The 12,385-nt window shown below is 39.4% G+C and overlaps 2 protein-coding genes across 2 annotated transcripts; both read left to right on the top strand.

Moving 5' to 3' along the window:
- Nucleotides 1-1,595: 1,595 nt before the first annotated feature.
- LOC144640600 (E3 ubiquitin-protein ligase RNF103-like) lies at nt 1,596-5,789 on the top strand. The gene is made up of 3 exons (XM_078499699.1): nt 1,596-2,776; nt 3,395-3,477; nt 4,394-5,789. The coding sequence occupies exons 1-3, from the start codon at nt 2,678-2,680 to the stop codon at nt 4,437-4,439; spliced, it is 228 nt and encodes a 75-aa protein (XP_078355825.1). The 5' UTR covers nt 1,596-2,677; the 3' UTR covers nt 4,440-5,789.
- A 1,027-nt stretch (nt 5,790-6,816) lies between these two features.
- Nucleotides 6,817-12,379, top strand: LOC144640599 (uncharacterized). Its single transcript, XM_078499698.1, has 4 exons — nt 6,817-6,969; nt 9,630-9,741; nt 10,234-12,128; nt 12,286-12,379. The coding sequence occupies exons 2-3, from the start codon at nt 9,636-9,638 to the stop codon at nt 10,755-10,757; spliced, it is 630 nt and encodes a 209-aa protein (XP_078355824.1). The 5' UTR covers nt 6,817-6,969; nt 9,630-9,635; the 3' UTR covers nt 10,758-12,128; nt 12,286-12,379.
- The last annotated feature ends 6 nt before the right edge of the window (nt 12,380-12,385 follow it).

The raw sequence follows: 12,385 nt of genomic DNA, 5'->3' as shown, positions 1-12,385 counted from the left end.
AATGAAACACTAATCATTTAGAATGTGACATGCACACAGTAATGCTTTGTCCAAACTTATTTCCCAAAAGTAAACATTTTTAATCAATTTCAGAAAATAAGAACCTGTTTCCAAATTTGAGGCTCAAATCTTATAAAAATTGGGGTCTAATTGGCAAATTTTAGCCTAACAGGTTCTTAAATGTTAGGTTCTTACTCGCGGGTTTTTACTGTACTGGGACTCATTCATTTGCTAGTGTCAAGTGAGCTGTTTTGCCAATTCTTGTTTGACTTTGTTCGGTGTAAATGTAGTTGTTGTTTATCCTCCCCCTCTTTTAGGTTCCTGGAGTCCCACTTAAGGGAGGCACAGTGGCCTAATGGTTAGTGTGCTCAGGGCTCGAGACAAACGGTCGCCAACTAGCCAAAGGCTACTTAACCTCAGGTTACTACTAAAATTTAGGTCTTGACTACCAGGTTTAGCATTCCTACTAGCCATTTGGCTAGTGAAAAACTCGGAAAAGTCAACTGTTCTTGATAGAAATCAATATACCTGACTAGTGAAAAATTACTTTTGGCTAGTAAAATCTGATATGTCACTAGCCAGTAAACCAGTGAGTTAAAAAGTTAGTCTCAAGCCCTGGTGCTGGACTCCGGATCAAACAGTCTGGGTTTGAGCCCTAGCGAGGGTCTCTGTGTTGTGTTCTTGGGCAAGACACTTTACTCTCATAGTACCTCTCTCCACCCAGGTGTAAAAATTCGTACCGGCAACATAATGCTGGGGTTAACCCCAGAAATACTCCTAGTAACTTCGTGCTACAGAAACCGGGATAAGCTCTGGCCTGGTGGGCCACTAGGCTTGTATAAACCTTACTTCTACTAGTCCCACAAGGGGACATCGCATGCTTGGAAAGTTTGTCTCTGTGACATGTCCAACGAAGATTAGTGAACTCTGTGCAATTTGTTGTAGGGATAAAACTACTCCAAGATTTGTGATGCACAAGCTTATCAACATACCCCAGGGAACATGTCGCCGCTGAGATATGTCACCCTGGGACATGCCACTGCTACATTTTTGTTTGTGTAAATATTTGGATTTTTTTTTTATTATGTCCCTGCTACAAGCCCCTGCAACATTTCCCTTCAGTGAACATTAAGTGATTTTGTTCCTGCTAGCTGTTGTGCAATATTTCCCTGCGACATGTTCCCTCTTGTGCAAGCACCTTAAAGGGACTGTGTCATGGATTTTAGCCAAACTTAGGCATAGGAAATGGCCGTCAAATTCTATTAAACATATCAAATAACTTCTTAAACAGTGAAGGGATATTTAAATAACATACCAAATGCAAAAGAAGGTACGGATGGCCAAAAATGTCGAAGATTGAAACGGATTGCGATATGGGTTTTTGAAATATGGTCTGGCTGCAGGATAGCCTGAATTTCAGACATCCCTCTGTGCTCGCCTGTTTGCCAGAAGGGACGTCTGAACACATTTGGGCTTAATGCCGTCCGGTGACGTCACTACGCTTTGGTGTTAATTCATGCGGAAAAGTTTCTGTCTAGGCCATGAAATTTAATTGTGAAAGAAAAATCGCTTAAATAAAGGATTACAGGGTATAAAATTGTTTTAATAGTAAACTATTAAAAACTTGAGACAAATGAATGATATTTTAATCGACTGCAGGCTATATTCTTTTACGGAACCGATTTAATCTAAACTGATTTGCTTTATCTAGCGATCAAAATTAATATGTTACGCAACGGACAAATACAACACACTCGTGAGTACTTTAATAAATGAATCAATTTCGACGGTTTCAGAGGCATCAAGAAACGGAATTCAATACAAAAATATCCTACTTGACCGTGGGCACTGAGTTCAGAAATCACTGGCTCATCGAGGCTGCAGGACAAAAGCGTCGAGCGGCTTTGTTGACAAAACAAGATTACATATAAATTTGGCAAAACACTGCACTGCATGTCGAAGCGACGAATGCCGCCAAATTAAAACCTACCGATTTCCATTACTATTCTTCATCCGTAGGTAAACTAATAAAGTAATAAACTCAAGGTAAATGACTAATAAATTCATTTCTGGGAAGGTGAACTCTTTCGAACTCTTTCCAAACGTTTTCAAATTACAATCCTCGCGCGGTAAAATTCAGTCATAATTTCACATAATTATGCAAATAATTTTTAAATCAACCAATCAAAATCACTACCCGGTTTTCGGGTAGTGACGTCACCGGACGGCATTAAGCCCAAATGTGTTCAGACGTCCCTTCTGGCAAGCAGGCGAGCACAGAGGGATGTCTGAAATTCAGGCTAGCTGCGGGACAGCTTTTGAAGTTAATCTTGTGTGCTTGTAACTTTAAATTTTAACGCCCGGGAGATACATTTGGCTGCAATGAAGCTATGGTTTTGTCATTTAGATCCATAGAATTGATTTCTTTGCAAACATTTAGTTTCATAGCGAATATTTGACAAAAGTTAATAACATAAAATAAACTTAGCCGTGACACAGTCCCTTTAACTTCTTGTCAAAAAGGTTGGTCATGCGGCATGCAACCGATTCACATTATATTTTGTTCATTTGCTTCGGTCTATGAAGGGATCAAAGGCTTACTGATCAACAAGACGGCTGTGATTATTTATTCTCCCAAATTCATTAGACATCCTTTAATTTTCCATTCACGTCTTTAATGTTTCAGGTTAACGCAAGAAGTCAGAGCAGTGTTGCTGGAATGTTAGAAAGGTGCAGGCCTGATTCAGGACATGATGTGTGTTGTGTCTGCTTGCAGGTCAGTGATTTCAGATCACGTTTTGTATTATAAATTCCTTTTATACTAGGCTACGATGTTCTTCTCCTTCCAACAACTGGGAGGGGCGGAGGTGGCGTTGCACCTTGTAGGGTGAAGCGAACGCACCAGCAATACATGGGGTCATACATGTAACTAAACGACGTTGCGGAAACATTTTTATTCCTCTTACAACAAATGGCAATTACCCGGTGATTTCTGGGACAAAGTAAATACAAAGGTTAAACTAGGAACGGAAACAGGGACGAACAACAAAGGTAAAACAAAGAGAAAACAAGCGACATATACCTGACGATTGGGATACGGAGACAACAAGCATAGATCATCAGAACTTCGCGTAGATCGTCAAACAACGAACTTTTCGAAAACCTGCTAATTTAAACCCGGACGCGGGAGACCTAGGTAGTGGAGCACGACCAATAAGGGATTGGTTCTTACATAGGGGTTTACCTTTGAACGTTTTGTTGTACTTAATGCGATACCTGTTAGTGTATTGAGTAAACTTGCCAGTGAAGTTTTTAAGTTACAGAAAAAAAATCAAAGAGCTCTTGATTGTTTTTAATTTTGTACTGTTACTTTTTATTCCACACTCTACTTTAGGGAGCGTTTCCCGGTTGCCTTGTCTTGCCTTGCTCTCACAAGGTCCATGCGGAGTGCCTCATCGCCATGATTATCGGTGGCGAGTAAGTACCTAGTTTTGAATCTGGCCCTAGTTGTTCAAAAGGTGGAAAACGCTATTTAGTATATACTAAAGGTCGGGACACACTAGGCGATGAGTTGCAAAGACAGGTCTCTACGACAAGTCGCTCCGTGTGTAGTGGTAAAAAAAAATGCTGCGGCCAGGTGCTTGTTTGGTGCACATGCAGTGAATTTGGAAGAGTAGGAATGTGAAATAGTTTTCAAATTTAATATGGTGAAATCCACGATTCTATCTTATTGGTTAATTCATATTTTGTCGCAAAAGTGTGCACACGCTACGACAATGCTGCTTTCGCCCATTTTGTCGCTGTGATCAGTCGCAGGAATTCAAACTGGTTTGAATTCGTGCGACTAATCATAGCGACAAAGTTTGTCGCAAAAATGTACCATGTCACACGAGGCAACATGTTGCAGCAACTTGTCCCCACGACATGTTGCCAAGTGTGCCCCACCCCGAAACCTTAAAACAGTGGATAGCGTTTTTGGTGCGCACTGATTGACTACTCAAACCTTGAATATCCTTTTTCGAGCAACGCGCACGAGAAAAGTGGAGTCTTTGAAGGGAAATAAACTAATCAAAAATTATTTTTTTCCGGCTATATTTTCGGTCTCAGTATATACTAAAACAACTATTCATCAATAATCGTATTAATCACTATCCAGATGACAGCACAGTATGTTTCGTTAACAGTTATCCACTAGGTCACTTTATGCGATAGAGCGATTTTCGTTGGGGTCTTACATTCGGAATTGATAATTAGGAAACCTTACACTATAATTATGATCCACGGTTTCAAAGGGTCATAACTTTGGAAATATATGTAAGGAACGAGTTGTAATTACTAAAAAGACGTTTCGCGTTTATGACAAACTATTTATTTTTCTTTGTTGTTTTTTCAGGTTAAATTGTCCAACCTGTAATCATCCTTTCCTTCGGAGGGGTTAGCCGAAGATCAGCGTCCATAATACATACTTTATTTAATAAGTAGGTCGGTAAAATTGGTATCTAAAAGCTGATGTCGACCTACAATTAGTATATTACATTCTAAATAACAATTTATAATAAATCTAAATCTAAAACTTTTACAATAACGCGAGAAATGGATAAAAATAAAGTAATTGTACCGAAAAATTAACATGGGGCAAGGGAAAGTCGAAACTGCTTCGCCGATGTTTTCTCCTAGTTTCGACTTTTACTCGCCTCCACTGACTGCCCCTGGGTCTCCGGGATGGGCCCCTTATAGAATGACATTGACAGATTAGCTCGGGTGGACAAGATTGGAATTACAAAATGGTTTTGTTCCTTGAATACCCCATGTAGCAATTTTGACAACGTGGATATTTTTACATGTAAAAGGACAAAAAAAGAGCTTTATGATTCTCGGATTCAATTTGTAAAAAGAATTAGAAAATGGTGGAAGAGATGTAAAGCATTGAAATTTTGAGATATGTTTGTTATTTACATGTTTATAAGACAGAATTTATTATGTTATTTACTGTGGGTTCAGAGTATCTACCCATGTTTTTGTTATTAACAGGGAGTGACTTTGAGTTCACGCACACATTTTAACGAGCGCTTGCGCTCCTAGGTGTCCCGTGGTTAAATAAAGTATTGTTGTTGTTGTTGTTATTGATAAATACTAAGTGTTTCGATCGGTAAATTATTTTAAAAAAAGGACTCTTTAAAACACACTAAGAGGTTATTTATGGGGGAATATTTAAGTTAGCCACGAAACTAAACAGAGTCGTTTCTTAGCATGTTCAAGAAGGTAGAAGCGCTATTCTAGAAAGCAACTTGTTTTCTTGTGGTTAATATAATGCAAGTTGAATGTTGTTCTTGAAAGTGACCAAACGAAGAATCCATTTGACAATGGCCAAGAACCGGAAAGGATGTTTTGAAATAGTATCTTATTATTCCTGGAATCGTGGCTTATATCTGCTGTTTGCGGTCCAACCGTATGAAGATTAATAGGGACCTTCAGATCGGAGAACGAGAACGCGAGTATCAGTGCGATTTTCGAGTTTCAATCCAGTTACGTTTCCGTAGCCCTTCCTCCTCCCTGTTGCTGACCAGTTGAAAGGGAGACCATCAGAACGAGATTGGCGTGTAATGCGTTTTTTGAAAGCATAAGCACTAAGTTTGAAAAGTCGTATTCGTACTTAATCTTGTACTCGTACCCCGATCTGAAGGTCCCCATGACCAGAACGCGAAAACGTTGTAAATTAATTTACTTGGAAGCGGACACAGTATCAGTTTCACTGGGTAACATGAATGAATAAATTGACCTCCACTCTTGCTGTGTTGTTCTTAACTGTTTGCCAGATCCTCAGGTCGATTTGAAGCGATTTCGGTGAGTTACTGCTTTGCAAACACGATGTAGAACACTTTTACTTTTAATTTTTTATAACAAATATTACCACGGCTGGGGTTCCGTCCTCGACCTCGTGTATAGGTAACTTACTGGACAAGTAACCACAAAGAAAAGAAAGCTATTGAGCTATTGTAAAACTAGGAAAAGAAAAGAAGTTAGCCTTGGTAACGTATTTAACAAGAGTTCGACGTGCTGAGGTTACCTCCACGCAAGATTAGTGACCTTTGCCCTTCGAGTTTCAACGCTTGAAATGCCACTTTCTAAGATATGCCAGCGGTATTTTTTTAAACCTTGCTTTTTTTAACTCTGATTTGTACTCTTGTCTGCTGGCGCCCTGTTGTAGGAATTCTGTCACTCAAACTAAAAAGCCTTTAAAATGTCCCTTTCCACTTCCTCTACTTCTCGTGCCTTTACTTCCGTGTCCTCGCAGCTATCCCTGGTAAGCTGCCATTCGTGTCCCTAGGCAGTTTTGGTTGATAGCTCCATCCATATGCATTAGGTACGACAAGTACAGGAAGTGGAAAGGGACACAGAATTCCTATAACAGCTCCTCGACAATAAAAGAATAAATCAATCACGGATTATTTTCTAACAAAACGGCTGCGTTGCTTCAGCAGACTAGAGTACAATTCAGAGTTAAGAGAAGCAAGCTTTAGAAATACCGTTTGTGAACTTAGAAAGTGACGTTTCAAGCGTTTGCCCTTCGAATAAACTATCATTCGTGTCCCTTGGTTGCTTTGGTTGATAACTCTATCCATATGATCAGCTAAATCACTTGTGGAACCAACTATGCCAGCTGCTGTATATTGATTAAGCCGAGGACCGTGTCTCCCCTTCCATAAGAAAGTAGTGCGCATGTTGACGTAATAGAGTAAGTTTGATTCGGGGGTTTACCCCTAATTTCTATTTACATAAGCGCGTCAAATACTTGCAGATTCCAAAGTTTTTGAACTGCACCGTCCATCGCGAACGTCGTTACTATTTCTCTTGGTTTGGGTTTTTCACTTGGGTTTAGTTTCCTTTTTGCATTCGCCGGCGTTTACTGACTAGAATCAGTCTAGAATATTAGTCGCCGCGTTGTTAAAGTTCGACGCATCGGGTCCGGTAAGTTTAATATTGTTTTGGTTTGGCTCTTACTACAACATATTTCAGATTATTTGCGCCGTCGCGACTAACATAGGAAAGCGAGTTCTTGCGCGCCATGCATCAGATTATACCCTAAATTTAAAGATTAGGCATAAGACGGATTATTTCGTTTGTGAAGTGTGTCGCAAACGACTCGTTGATGTTACGCGCTTAACTTGATGTACGTATGCTTGATGAACTGAGTGTTTCTGTCCAGCGAACAAAATAGCTGCCGCATTATTCATTTGGGCTGACAATAAGCTTGCGGCGTAGAATTGACCATTTTAAGGGTAAAACAAGAATTTTCATGCAGCGTTTCAGCGTTTACGTACAACGTTTGCAACGCTGTCGCTATTAGAAACCCAGCAGGGGTACTCGGGATTTCAGTGACGGGGATGATAGAAGGAGATTTTTGGGTTTGAAATTTTCGATTCGAGATTTTTTGGGGTAGAAAAAGTATTTTCTTGAGAAGGGATCTTTTTTAGTATTTAAAAACAATCTGGAGATTCGTGGTCACTTGAAATCCCGAGTACTCCCCCCCCCCCCCATCCCCGCTGTGTTAGAGGGGGTTTTCCCCGAATAAAATAACAAAGGGTGTTTACTCGACTTCTAAGTGCCAGAACTCCATATAAGGTTTGTTTGTAACTGCCGTCGTCACAACAGAGCTTAGCGGAGATAAGTATCTTCTTTTGTCCCACAATGAAGGGGTTTCCCCGAAAAAAAAAATTGATGAAGGAAGTTTCCCCGAATTCAGCGTTACATTATGTAACAGACGCAAACCATTTATGAAAATAAGACATTGAAATGAATGACATAGCAAAACTTCTCGCGCTTCAACTTCCGCACTTACACAATCTTGTAACGTTTAGGTCACGCCAGGAGTCAATGGTCACGTTGGCGAATTTTAGACGTCTCTCTCTAGTCGCCTGCTCCCGAAAAGAGAGCAGGTGGAAGCAGGCTCCCAGAGATAGACGTCTGAAATTCAGGCTATGGTCACATTATCCTTTCTAACTTTCAAATGTCCTCCGCTTTCTGTTTCGGTATCCGTAGAAATCCACTTCGAAGTCTTTTTCGTTTAATTTACATGTTTTGTTAGCGTTTATTATCTCGCGTAGCTACTTGTTGCGTCATCGTGAAGTAAATTTCTGTCCCCAGAAGAATTACCGTATGAAGATTTCTCATTTTACTTGTAGTTTTACCCCTGGTTTCCCTAGATACAGTAGAATCCAGATTTCTCGAAGCAATTTTCGTTTCCCCTGGAGATTCGAGAAATCGAGATTCTACTGTATTCCTACGGAATCTCTAATTATACTGAAAAATCTGCCATTTTGTTTTTTTCATAGTCCTGTATGCGCACGAGAACGTGTGGGAAGGACTTTTTGAAATCTTTTTGGATCAAGAAAAGGTCGAACCGTTAAGACGGAATCCACTAGGGAGGGGGGCAAAGGGTTTATGCGTGACACGTGAAAAGGGCAAAAATTAGTCCGTGATGCGTGAAAATAGGGCAAAAATTAGACCGTGACGCGTGAAAAATAGTTAGAAAAGAAACGTGATCCGTGAATTCTGCTGTTTCAAGTATACGTGACACGTGAATTTGGTTAAAACTTGTGCGTGAAACGGGATCACGAACCCTCCTTTGGTACCCTCACTAGGAAGTCGAGTAATATTTATTAAAGTTGGACAAAAATGAAGTACCAGAATAATTAAAATCCTATTGCGTTATTTCCTACCCTTAATAAAAGGTAAAGATGTAAGTAATTATCCGTGATAACACCAACAATAATTTATTATCAGAGTCTGAGAAAATGAATTTCAAAGTTCACAAGGTGTAGGAAAAATCTCACGTGTAGCCATTTTGTAAATTCGTCTTAAGCGATTCAGTGGAATTCAGCGGAACTTCGAGATTTGTTTTCGATGTTTGGTGTTCAGTTGTTAGAAAAGATTTCTTTTGATAAGATATTTGAAGCAGTAACAAAAAAATTTGCAATAAGGTGGAAATAATTCTGGTACAACAATTTCTTATCAGAGTCTGAGAAAATTATATTCAAAGTTCATAAGCTAATTGGGCAAAAGCTCACATCTTTTAAGCGTTTCATGGGAATTCAGGGAAACTTCGAAATTTGTTTTCGATGTTAGAAAAGATTTCTTTCGATAAGATACTTGAAGCAGTAACACAAAAGCTTGCAATCATGTGTAAATAGTTTGGTACAAAATTTTGTCCATGACTACTCGAAGTCCTGGCGGATTTCCTCTTAAAAACACTATGGACACGCAACCAGTTGAAGACATGTACTATTCAAAGGAAACGAAAATTGGTTCGAGAAATCGGGAGTTTCGAGAAACCAAAGGGTTCGACAAATTAATACGGGATCCCACTCTACTTTCAATGAGCGACAGTCCTTGAGACAGTTGGTTGAAATGAATATATAAAATTAATCATTCCCATTTTTCTACTTTCAATCCGGGGCAGCTTGTGAACCACTCCCCTCCCCCTTCTCAATATTGTACACAAACGAGGCAAGTCTTGCAGATGGTAAATCCATTGTTTTGGCGCTCATTGTTTATGAGCAGTGTTCCCTTATTACCAACTACAGGTGAAAGTAGAGACCCGAAAATTGATAATTGATTTTATCCTACAGGAAGCAATGGCAGGATCAAGAGAAAAGAGAACATTAAGTCAACTTGAATCAGCGGCAGGGCAATCACAATATCCTAAAATGATCTGCACTGACCGGAATGAATATGATGAAGGTAAAATTCAGTTACCTTGTAAACACCAATCAAAAGTGAAACCTAAAAAACAAAACAATAGAATTAGTGCCCAATAGTATCTAGTTGTTTGGTAAAAAGACTGCGAGCAGTCTCTCAATCCGTGGAACGAACACTAAAATAACGAGCGATCGAGCGCGAAGTTCGAGCGACGAGCGGACAACCAGTTTCATTCTTCGTCTTCGTGCGATCAAGAGGAAAAATCTTTTTCATTTTTGATTTACAATTGGATATTTTTAATTATTTTTTATTTTTAAATTTAAATTTTTCTTCTTATTTTGAATTTTCTATTTTTATTTCTCCCATTTCAATTTCCCATTCCCCGATACATCCGTTTCTTAACATTAAATTGTATTTACGTGTTAAGATACAACTCTTTGTAAAAAGATATTTTAATAAGATATTTACTAACTTTTAACCACGCAAATAAAAACGATACACTTCTTCCATTAATAATGAACAAAATGTTTCTAGTCATTATTGCAGCAGTGCAAGCTCTGAGAACGAAAATCATAGAGCTCGAAAACATAATTACAGAGCAACAAGCAGAAATATGCGATCTGAAAGGGCACTTGATGCGAAAGCACATTGGAAGAGTACACACCTCGTCCCAAACAGAGGCTGCCCCAGTTGTCTCCATTAAGCCCACGCCGCCTAAAGAAGGAGCTCCTCGGAAAAATGTACGGCACCATCGACGGCACAAAACATATCCTCAAGACGGAAGGCCTTTGGACAGCTGCAATGAGAAAGCATCTCCACCAGATGTTGGTATCGGAGCTTCTCTATGTAAAGACCAGTGCAAGCTATGTGCTATAATATCCAGCCATATCTTAACTTTAAACCCACGGGAAGGCGCGTATATATTGATTCGTTTTCCAGGGCGGAAGAGGTCCAAAGGGCTTCATCAAGATGTCCAGCGTTTGACTTTGAGCGACGGTCACGATCCCCAAACAGCACAGCCATTGACGGAGACCCTTCCTCGGATTCAATCGACATAGAAGCCGCCCTTCCACCACGTTCACTCTGGAACAGTCATTGAGGACATGACCCCACCCTGCAAACCTGATATCAATTGTGCTACCGTGTAGTTTCGTCCAGAGAAGGTAGATGCTCAAACAGTGCTACTTCTCATTAGATTACGACTTAGTAGAGCCCGCTCAAGCCACTGGTTCTGCCGAGTGTCCTGTACTGTGTTCCCGTAATGGAAACTGATCCAGGGTCGTATCTAGGCAAGACGAGGCACTTGCCTCGGCTAGATTTTTTACCCAAAATTAAAAACGAAATATGTTTTGTTGGGAAAAATAATCCCCAGTTGAACAAGATTGATTTTTCTCAAGAAATGCCTCAAGTAAAATTTCTCTGAAAGAGTACGTCTCAGAGTTTCTAAATTTCAAACTTTTTCAGAGGGCCTGCCCCCATAACCCCTTAGCAAGATCTTACTTCGTCCCTTCGTCCCGTTACGGCCCTGTGATCAGTCTGGTAAAGGTAATGGTAATAGCAGTAGCAAAAACGATACAGTTGTACCTCTCAGTGGAGCACAAAAATTGTTCGAATGTTCGAAATACTATGGTTAGCAAGTTTTCTTTTCTCTAAAATATTAAAAAGGGTACATAATAACAATGGCTAATTAATTCTTGTGAACGTAAAGTATTTGTGAGGAGGAACTGATGCGCTGTAGAACATTTCTGTAGATTCGCAGAGTGTGAATATATCTGTAACAAAAACGAAGTTTAAGTATTTCGAGATAGCGGGGTTATATTTTTGATACAGTACATGACCTAAGAATGGGACCAAATCCAAGGAAATTAAATAACTTTTTTTGTCCAAAGTAGCATGGGTCCTGCTGTTGACAGAGTCATATTGATGAAGATAGTGTTAGAAATAGATAAGTGATCGCGAAAGTAATGGAATAGACCCTTTCAGCTCAGAAGAACTTTATAAGATTTTTTTTAAAAAAAAAATATAAATTTCCTGTACTCAGGGCGCAATAAAATGATTGGAAGTGATATATCTTTCAATCCAGCTCCGTGACAATTAACTTACATCAGAGCCTTTCTCCATCCAGGTGTATATAGATAGGTACCGACGAATATAATACCGTGGGTAACCCTACGAAGTACTAGCATCTTATTCAGGGAGATCAGGGAGAGGTAGAAATACTTTTAGTCGTTTTATGCTACAAACTAAGATAAGCCCCGGCGAGATGAACCACTAGGCTCGAACGCGGACTTATCCTTTGCCTAAGTTCAAAATATAATAAATACTTACCTTTACGTCACTATTGTTAGCGGCTACTAATTTTAGCGATTTGAGCGAGTTGGGCAAAAATCGCTAAATTTAGTGCTCGCTAAAATTTGTCTCGGTCAAATGTAATAGAGTGATTTTATTTAACCCGTGAAACAACATCTAACAATAAGTGCTAAATAGTGAAAACTAAACAAAAGAAAACAATGGAATAAGTGTCTAATAGTATCTATTTGAGTAGTAACAATTACACGGTTGAGGTAAAATCACTCTACTCGTTAGATTTAAGTACCCCCTCCCACCCCAAAGGGAAACAAAATTTAGCATAGTCGACTTGAAAAATTCTTTTAAAAATAGATGCCGTCTAAGTGAGTTGTTTTCT

This window comes from Oculina patagonica, unplaced genomic scaffold, assembly GCF_052425735.1.
Source record: "Oculina patagonica isolate OP01 unplaced genomic scaffold, crgOcupat unplaced374, whole genome shotgun sequence".
Classification (NCBI taxonomy): Eukaryota; Metazoa; Cnidaria; class Anthozoa; order Scleractinia; family Oculinidae; genus Oculina; species Oculina patagonica.
This window is presented reverse-complemented; position numbering and strand designations above follow the sequence as displayed.

Excerpts from the sequence above, each read along its gene's own strand:
- LOC144640600 (XM_078499699.1), top strand. The coding sequence starts at position 2,678 with ATGTTTCAGGTTAACGCAAGAAGTCAGAGCAGTGTTGCTGGAATGTTA. Across the intron at positions 2,777-3,394 it reads TGTGTTGTGTCTGCTTGCAG|GGAGCGTTTCCCGGTTGCCT; the intron begins GTCAGTGATTTC and ends ACTCTACTTTAG. Across the intron at positions 3,478-4,393 it reads GCCATGATTATCGGTGGCGA|GTTAAATTGTCCAACCTGTA; the intron begins GTAAGTACCTAG and ends TTGTTTTTTCAG.
- LOC144640599 (XM_078499698.1), top strand. The coding sequence starts at position 9,636 with ATGGCAGGATCAAGAGAAAAGAGAACATTAAGTCAACTTGAATCAGCG. Across the intron at positions 9,742-10,233 it reads CCGGAATGAATATGATGAAG|TCATTATTGCAGCAGTGCAA; the intron begins GTAAAATTCAGT and ends AAATGTTTCTAG.